The sequence below is a fragment of the Triturus cristatus genome, chromosome 6 (assembly GCF_964204655.1).
Source record: "Triturus cristatus chromosome 6, aTriCri1.1, whole genome shotgun sequence".
NCBI lineage: Eukaryota > Metazoa > Chordata > Amphibia > Caudata > Salamandridae > Triturus > Triturus cristatus.
In genome coordinates, this window is record NC_140589.1 from 987,581,287 (window position 1) to 987,591,511 (window position 10,225).

The window sequence follows — 10,225 nt, forward strand, 5'->3', positions numbered from 1 at the left end:
TCAGTATGTAGTCATGAGTTTAACCAGTTTACTACACTTGGTATAAGATAAGCTGCCAAGGATATATGTTTCTACAATGCATGCCAATACCACACAACGTTTACCACCCAGATAACTTTAGCATGCATACCTTTACCACGCACGGTAAGAATTGGAATGGTAAGTGTGTGTAAACGGGCGGGGACGTCTAGTGCTGGATTTAAGAGGCATGAGGGGAATATGGAGTACGTGGCCTTGGAATTCAGCACCATGACCTTCGATAATACCAGCAGCAGGCTTCTGAACAAAAGAATGATCTTTGGCACTTACTCTTTTGCAAATTAAGCACTGGCTGCCACAGTTTAAAAAATGCATTGCACACAGTGTAAGACAGACTGCATGTAGGAGAAGTCACAAAATGTGCAAAAAGATTCAGCATTTAGATGATTACAATGTATCCAAAAGTTACGGTGATAGAAGATGGTGATGGCAGAGAAGGAGGGTGAGGGTGAAGGCATAGAGAAGTGACGACAGAGTGGGTAATGACCAGAGTGAGGTGATGGCAGAAGAGCATGAGGGTGGTGGCAGAGAAGGAAGATGATGGCAGAGGAATGGGGAGGGAGGTTCATGGCAGAGGACGGAGTGGTGACATAACAATGATGGCAAAGGTAAGTGATGGCATGAGAGTTGTGGAAGAGTATAAGAATAGCAAAGAAGGGTGATGGCTGGGAAGTTAATGGCAGGAGACAGTGAGGATTTGGGGTCTTTAAACTATGACAGGCCAAGAAATATTGGTAAAATACAAAAACGCTGCGAACAATTCAGGTTTGTGCTACAAAATTTCCATTTTGGTTCTGCAGAATCCTGGGGGGGGGGGGCTGTATAGAAGCTGAAATTAATACTGTCAGTGGGAGCTGTATGTCTAGTTGATAGCACCTCAGAAGCTATATCCTCCCTGTGATAGGGAAGGGTATTTTATCTGCCGGTGTCATGTGGTGGTCTGGGATGCGTTGTATTGTACGTTTATCGTCAGCCACGGCATGTGACAACAAAGTCATCCAGGCAAAAAATGGCCATTGTTCTTAGGAAGGTGTAAGGTCTAGTGCCTAACTCTCATGCAGATTTAGGTTCTTCTGAACATACATCAGTTTCAGAGCTGCAGTAGCTGCACAGAGTAAATTAGAATATTTTCTGCCCACGCCCCTCTTGGTTTCTTGTTAGGACTGCTCCTCTGTTCATTGTTTGATTCTAAGGCACATAGATGGTGCTGATTGGCAGATGAGTGGGTGGCTAATGAATTGGGATGGCAGGGCTAAGGAGAGTGCATAGTGGTGGAGTTGAGGGAGGAACGAGGCTTTGTAGTAAAGAGCAGTATTGGTTGAAGACGTGGGCAACCATGAGAAATTTCTAGCCCTGACATACTGCAGGTAATTTGTGATATATTGGCCACCCATGACATATGAATGGCATTAATTGTAAATTGTATTTACATAGCACATACTACCCTTAACAAGGCATTGAAGCACTTTGAAGCAATGTTTTAGGTAAGAAGGAAGTAATTGTAATAAGTATGTTTTTTTTCTTCCATGTAGATTAGTTCTGGTAAGTGTGTTAGGTTAGTGCTCATGGAGATCTCATGCATTTACTGTAATTGCTTTGAAAGGGGTGGACTACTTGAAGTGGATTAGTAAAGGGAAGGAGTGAATTGTGGACATATGTGCCTGTTAGGTGAATCGATTGGATAGAGCCGGGAAGACTTTGGAATGGTGTTAAGGATTCCTTTGTAGTCTGAGAGGTTTGGGGTGAGTCACAGAGCAGGTATGGGCAGAGGTTGAGCAGGATTGTCTTTTTATTATTAGTCCCCGCACCCTGGCTAATCAAAAATAAATATTTAGAGTCATACCGTCATGCCGTCACTGCTAAAATAAAATAAACATCGTACCTGCTGAGGAGTGCGTCTTGTGCCTTGGGGCAAAATTGTTTGGTGATATATATATTTATTCAGACAACCCCACAAATCCAAATATATATACACTTATTTAGATGTATTCAAACACACACATATATGTATTACACTTATTAACATTTCTGTACAATGAATTGATCCCTATATATCTACACCTATATGTGTAATAATATTTAAATGGTCAAACATAGAAATGTGTTTTGTGCGTAATTTTACATGGGCTCTATTTACTTATTTATTATTGTATTTCTATTTATAATATCAAAAAATGTATTGTAATACCTTAACAGCTACATTCCCTATGATCACATATTCATAATAAGACATATATGCATTATTAGAAAAAGAAGCGCAGGCCCCATACAGACAACTCATCTGCACATGCTATCAACATACAACAAGCTTATTTCGTTATCTTCATAGAGGTGTTTATATGCATACAACATATATACAAAGATATAAATGCATATATTGAAAACAATTGTGTTATGTTTGATTTATAAATATTTGTTTATAGATAGAAAATAAACAGATTAAAATTCATGTATGTTTCCAAAATGTTTATGCCATAACACTTTGTAAATAGACATAGAAACATACAGACATTTCTATTCATTGTGAAAGAAAATGGAGTATTAGTTGAGGGTGGTGAGAATCCTCCTCAAATAATAATCACAGACCTTATCAGGGTGAACCACCAAGGTCACTAAATAAACCTGTGGTTAACCCTCCAGTAGCTTGCCACAATACAGTCAGGCTTAACATGGAGGCAATGTGTAAAAGTATGTATGCAGCATTAAAACAGCAATAAAGTGAAAACACAACACAAGAAACATACCAAACAGGAGATATTAATTTTTAAAGTTTAAATAAAAAATAGTGCCAAAAAGCTCAACATGACAACTGCTTTTATCTGATTTTGCTACACCAGGTCAAAGTCAGAAGTTAAGCCTGACTACCATGCATCGCTGTTCAGATACAGGGACCAGGTTTGTGCTGGTGGAAAGTTTACCATCTGGCTTAAAAACTCACATGTACAAAAAGTAGTATCCAATTGGACATTAGCGGGACAAAATGTATCTTTAAAATTCTGGTACTGGAGTTCTGTATGTCATTCCCGGTATAAAGGCTACCTATGACAAAATGCTTCTAACAGCACATTGGACGTTGGGATCGAACTCATGTTAAGCATCCTCCTCCTGTCATCTGGAGCTTAGAGAGGCAGAGAAAGCCGACTTGTGCACAGCTAGTGTTCATGAAGACACATACATTGTTTTTTCATTAAAAAAGCTAAATGAAATAAATAGCATTGCGGGTAGAGGTCAGGGGCATTATGTGACAGATGGCAGGGCACGACCTAAATTCCCCTGTTGTTGCTAACCATATTTGGGAGTAAAGGGAACGATGGATGCTTGCTGCAGGGGCCTAGTGCCAGGATCTCTACCATCCCCCACTCCTCCAATGATATCCCACAGAGCTACTTTGAAGAGCATCCAGCCCTTGGGACCCTCTGTACTGGTTTCTAGAACGCCTCCGCCATCCACCAGGAGTCTACTGCCTTCCACTTACTGTTGAGAAATTTCTCAAATTGCCCTCAGAGACATTTCAATGAATCTCAAGGGCCTTTAGCAGCAACTTCTTGTTACCCCAAGCAGTCCTCATATACCATGCACATCTAGAGCACACAGATGTATAAAGGTGAATTGAAGATAATAAACTAGTTAATTAAAATTCATGTGCGTTTCTAAAATGTGTTGCATTTACATAGTTTATGCCATAACACCCTCTGAGGGGTGGAAAGATGTTAGTAATATTTTGAGGGTTTAAATGTATACTTATAGTTAAAATCTTTTGGGATTTAGTGTGTCTCCAAAGTATACACACAAATAGGTATGCACACATTTTTGTATTCCTTTACATGTGTTCTATTTTCTCTTCACATTTTCTTTTTCCAAATGTTAATCTTTTAGATTAAAATAAAGCAAACTACATTTTCCGTTGTGGGCTTATGGATGCTACACATTTCGGGGTGATAATTACATGTAATATTAGATGTGTGGGCTTTTGCTTGAAAGAAAAATGTGCAGGAAAATACAGTTTGTAATTTTCATTAAAATTTAAACAAGAGGTCCTGAAATATTTGTTTATGGAGACATGTACAAGGACTCTTTTGGAAACAAACGTTTGCCCGTTATATCTGTGTTTTAAAAAAAAAAAAAATATTTTATTTCAGGCAGAAACACACCGAAAATGACACAGGGCCTGATTTCGATGTCGGGCGGAAAGCCTTCAACAGTCTGTCGCAGGCTTTCTGTCCGGCATCAAGGGTTTTCCTTCGACCGCCGTATTACGATGACGGTGGTCGGAGGGACACCCATGGGGGGATTCCGCTCCTCTTCGGAAGAGGAACTGAATTGTAATCCCACGAATGGCGGCGGAGCCAGCCTCGACTCAGCCGTCAGGATTACAATATCGGTTTCCAACAGCCTTTCCATGTCGGCCTTTCTGTCATGGAAAGGCTGTCAGAAAGTGATTTTGGGGGGCCCCAACAGGGCCCCCCTTCCCCCTGGCCCTCTGTTATGGAGCATGGGGGGCACCAATGGTGGCCCCCTAAACATCCCTGCACCGTGTGGCAGGCTCCTCATGGGGCCTGCCACACGGTGCAGGGATGTTTCCAAACATCCATTTTACTATTGAAGCTTGTGCTGCTGGCCTTTTCCGCCTGTGGTACAAGCTGTCATAGTAAAATAATACTGAGGTCAGAACCGCTGATCTAAGTTCGGGCGGTTCCAGACCACTACGGTGTCAGGCGGATGTAAGTCCGTCCGACATTATAATGAGACTCACAGTTATCATATGAGTTCTAGATATTTGAGTATACCTTTTCCTCATGCAGTTGTTTCCCTGAGTTTTTAGAAATTGATGTAAAATCATTTATTGACGTTGAGATGCAAAAATGTTATTTCCAAAGGTATGATTTAGAAGATTTTAATATCTTTGACAACTGCACCGGGATGCAGAACGTTTCTGATCAATCAAATATACAAATCAAGTTAAAATTGTTCTAATAGTGTTAAGAAACAAATTCCTTGTAAGAAATTGGCCTGTTGGTTGACTGGAGTGTAAGCCCTGGTCAAGCAGCAAGCACAATCCTTGTCAGGGGAAGGCACAAACCAACCCCAAATTAACCTGTGCTTGGCACGGAGCAGTCAGGCTTAATTTAACGGCAATGTAAAAAGTATTTGTGCGACACTTCAAACAGTAACACTGTTAAAAAAACACCACAATAGGAGCCTTCAACAGATTTAGAACAATAGAGTTATTTTTAATTAAAAAACTAGACTAAAATGACAAAAATAAAATAAGTAGACCGAGAGATCATGAATCGTAAAGTTTTAGTGAGAATAGTGCCAAAAAGCACAAAGCGCCAACTAGCAATATCTGGTCGTGCCGGACTGGGACAAAGTCACAATTTCAGGCCAATTTCAATGGAGTGCAAGCGGCTACAGTGACCAAGTTAGGCCCACTGCACAGAGCACTTTCAATCCTGATTGTGGAGCATTGTGTGGATCCAAGTCAGAGATGTGCCACGCAGCTGAAACGATGCGTTGATTCCGAGATGCGACAAGACTACGGTGCGAGGTCCTGTTGAGTCATTGTCGAGGATCACATACACGGGGCTTGTGATGTGAAATCTGGCATCGGGGATACGAGGCTGCGATGCGGAGTCCAGCGTCATCGTCGAGGCTGCCATTGTAGAGAGATGCAAGGAACTGGACTGTGGATGCGCCAGTCCTTTAGGCGATGCAACAGTTCCGAGGACTGTGGAGGCGATGTGGGTCTTAGCGACGAGTAAAATTCACGCAACTGCAGAGATACGTCAATTCTGCTTAGGAATGAGCCGCTTAGCAGAGATGATGCATAGGTTTCGCTGACAAGCACCATAGGTCTACTTCCAAAGGTCCAGGACTGGGGTGGCACCACTTGGAAGGGTAGACTCACAGATGGCATCCTCCAGGTGCATGGTGGTTGGAAGCCTGTTATGTCTCTGAGACTTCAGATCAGGAGGCCAGCAAACAAGCCCTTGTAGTCACTCTGTATTCAAGATATGTAGGTCCAGTCCTTCTCACCCAGGCAAAAAGGCAGCAGGTCAGTACAGCAAGGCAGTAGTTTCTTCAGAGCAGCATTTCAGCAGAGTGGCAGTCCTTCACAGCAGTCCTTCTTCCTGGCAGAGTATCTACAGGTCCAGAAGTGTAGTGAAGTGGTAGTGTCCGAGGTCGATCTTTTATACACAGTTGCGCCTTTGAAGTGGGGAGAAGCTTCTGGCACACCTTTGAAGTGCACAGATGATCTGCCTTCCTTACCCTGACTCCATACTAACTACAGGAAGTATGCAACCTTTTATGTGTAGGCAGGACACATCCTATTCAGGTGTAAGTGAGCATAGACCCAGCTCCTCCCTCCAATCCTGCCGTTGATTGCCCCATTCAGGCACATCTAAGATCACATTGTGTGTGTCCGTCTAGTAGGACTACACAAAGCCCAACTGTCAACTACACCCAGTCATGTGACCAGAGACAGGCTGCAGGCACCAAATTGCTAAGGCAAGAAAATAGCAACTTTCTAAATGTCTATCTCTGTTTGAACGCCACGAGAAATACACGACCACGTCTAATTCATTTTGACCGCCTTCTTATGAGCCATTTTCTTTAATGCTCAAATAACGGTTCTGTCCCTGTAATCTCTGACACAAAGGACTCCACAATTCCCTTTGACTTCACGAACAGTTGACTCCTTTGGAGCAATTCTTCCCAGCTCATCTGCCCATTCTGAGACTATTAAGAGGGGTCTTACCATCCTCTTCAAAAATCTATAGTCCTGAAGATGGTTCATTAGCTTACAGCTACAGAGACGGAAACGTCGACACAATGTCCAATTTCCTTTGAAAAGCTATTAACAAATGTACTATTTGTAAGTTTGTTCTACTGTGCCAGACAGTTTCAAATACAGTGTATAGGATAACACATTTACTTATGGCCCCACAAGATTTGTAAAATGTATTTATAACTGCTGTTAATGTGTTGTCTGAGATTGTTTTTTGTTGTTGACCCCTTTGTATATATAACATTTTTTTGAATACAAAATATCAATCGTCACGTGCTTTTGAAAAAATTATTCCTTTTTGAAAAGTTCTTCTTCTTTAAGTAATACTTTCCTTCTTTTTGGATTGACTTTTAAATAACTGTGAATTTAAATTTTTATGTGATTATTTGACATATTGAATTTGAAAAAATCAGATAAGTGTATTTTTGCAAATATGTCCCTTGGGTGCACTCTTAGTTAACATATCATAACTTTCTAAAAGGGCCATTTTCAGAATTGTCATTTCAAATCCGACTGCCCCAAAAGTTTGGATTTTAAATTTGGATTCCGGAGACACAACCAGCATCTCTTCCCATTTGGAACTTACACTTTTAAAATGTAATAAGGTAATCCCCATGTTATACTATGGGAGAGCTAGGCCGTGCAATAGTGAAAAATGAATTTAAGAGTTTTTCACTACTAGGTAAAACTTAAAAGTACATGTCCAGCGTTTTAAATATATTGCACCCTGCCCTCTGGGCTGTCCAGGACCTACCCTAGGGGTGACATTCATGTATTAGAAAGTAAGGTTTGGGTCAGACAAAAGGTTAATTTTGTCAGATCGAAATCGCACTTCAAACTGCACACACAGGCTCTTCATTGGCAGGCCTGAGACTTGTTTAAAGGACTTCTTAAATGGGTGACACAGTCAGTGCTGCAGGCCCACTTGCAGCATTTAATTTACAGGCCCTGGGCAAATATAGTACCACCTTACCAGCAACTTATAAGTAAATTAAATATGTCAATTGGGTATGAGCCAGTATTATCATGTTCAGAGGAGAGAGCACATGCACTTTAGCACTGGTTAGCAGTGGTAAGTGCACAGAGTCCTAAGGCCAACAAAAACGAGTTCAGAATAAGAAAAAGGAAGGCAAAAGGTATCGGGGAGAACCACCCTAGAGCTGATAGGTCTAACTCTCCTGAATTAGGTTTGGGGAATATATTGATCATTTTCCTGACTTAGACAAAACTCAAAATTGAACAGACCAGCCTGAATCATCTGACTGTACATTTCAGACACTCGTTAAATAGTTCTAAGTGATAAACCAAATATGCAATCTTCCTTTCCTTGTATTTGTATGAAACATAGATATAAATAACACAGAAAAACATTTCCGATAGGGCTATATTGAAAGCCACACTATACCAATTGTTGGCAATAGCTGAGAGTCATTTTAAGTAACAAATGAGAGTTGAATTATCACTACCAAAGGCACTTTAGTATACAACCTTGTGGTTTGGTTTCCAAATGTTGCAATCCTACCTGTCATTGAATAATGGCAGTTTGTTTCTGTTTTGCTAGGATATGACCGTAAGAGTTGCATAGCTATGGGCTGGAATTACAAGTGTGTTTTGCACTATGAACTAGCATTTGTAGTTTTGACCTCGTATTATCGAAGATGTGATAATCTTTTATTCACAATGGCAATACCAAATTGAAGCAAACGTCACAGATAGGTCAATAGGATTTTCTTAAGAATCGCATTTTCTTTTATAGAGATTTCCCCTTCTCTTCTTATGAACCAAGTATCTGGACTATGGGAGCAATGTTGACTACAATGATACACTTTTTCTTTAAGTTGTCCAATAGAATTGTTTTCACAGCTCAGATCATAAATGACTTGTGTCCCATCTGAACCTGTGTTCCTTTTATGCTCTTCAAGAATGATCTGAGGTAGACTTTTTGTCTTTATCAGCTCGCTAAACTTGAAAAACAGCAGCAGAGAAAGGAAAAGACCAGAGCCAAGGGGCCCTCAGAATCAGCCAAAGAGAGAAGCGTCCCAAGGAGCAAGGATGACCCCAGTGCCAGCAGTGGAGCGGATGGGGATGTATCATCTGAAAGAGAACCCTAAGGAACTCCCTCAGGTATTACTGCTGGTCACTTGCAATGCCTAACACTATTCAGACCTGGGCATACTCATTTTATTATAATTTTGAAAGAGTCTTTTTTCAAGTGCATTAAGAAGGTAGGAACAATGTCATAGGCTGTAATTTTATGACTCACACAGAAATATAGAGGGAACTTGTTGGTTCTGAAAAGACAAAGCAATGAATCCAAGAAACATGGTATATTCTTTTTTTTCTTTTTAACAAATCATTTTAATTTAATATGAAATTAAATAAAAAAGACACATTACAGCCATGATTATTCACATCAGGATATAAAGTCTTGCACTACAACCATAACAACGCAGACACATTACAGCCATGATTATTCGCATCAGGATATACAGTCTTGCACATAACATAACAACTTTACAGGTGTTATCAGAAAGTCCCAGGAGTTAATCTCCATACTGTGTCGTTCCCCAGCAGCCCCATCAACCTCGCACCTGCAGCCCCATATCGTTCAATCCTGTCTCCCGACTGGAGTACCTAGCATTCACATGTTTTCGTTCCACTTGCCCCATACAACATGGTATATTGTTAAATATTTGTGGCAGTTGAACCATTTATGACTTGGTGTACGTATTTCAGTATATCTATGTCAACTTTATGTTGATCTCATTGCCCCATTAAAGTAGTGCACTGGTATATTAAAGGCCTCATTACTTCTGTTAAATATCTAGCATGTTGAATAAAATGCTGACGTTGTGATGTTACAGGAGACAGTTGGTTACCCCATTGACTTGAATTGTTTTGCTAATGCATGTTGTTATAGGAAATATTTGAATGCCTGCATTTCTATTTTACTTAAAGAGAGATTATATTATGGATCTGTTAGACCCTGAAGGCAGATATGTCTCACTATAGGTATAGATGTAAGGAATTATTTAGACCTCCAGTACAGGCCAGTGTGGTTTTTGCTGAGCCCATAATCAAGATTAATCATTTTAAAGTGAATCAAGTTGTTAGAGTGTGGTGGGTGGTGCTGGGGGTGCAAAATAGCAATGCTAGAAACGAGTATTTCTAGTTTCCGAGTATACTTCGTTAGTGCACACCACAGATAAGGGTGTCATTAAAATGTCAGACCATGCTCTTGTAAAAATGTCGATTCCAATACAACTGAATTCTAGTTATTATAGACATTTAGGGTTCTACATGCCTCTTTTACCGGATATTAAGTAAGTATGCTGAAAAATAAATTGCTGAGTGTCTCGAACTGAAAATCAGCGAAAATCATCGACTGTTTTATGG

General features: G+C 40.4%; 1 protein-coding gene across 1 annotated transcript in view; it reads left to right on the plus strand.

The window, feature by feature from the left end:
- Positions 1-8,953, plus strand: part of DTD1 (D-aminoacyl-tRNA deacylase 1) — a 642,381-nt gene extending 633,428 nt beyond the window's left edge. Inside the window, exon 5 of the mRNA XM_085611774.1 lies at positions 8,785-8,953. Coding sequence (XP_085467900.1) covers positions 8,785-8,940 — 156 coding nt within the window. The 3' untranslated portion in view covers positions 8,941-8,953. The remainder of the gene's footprint in view (positions 1-8,784) is intronic.
- Positions 8,954-10,225: the final 1,272 nt, after the last annotated feature.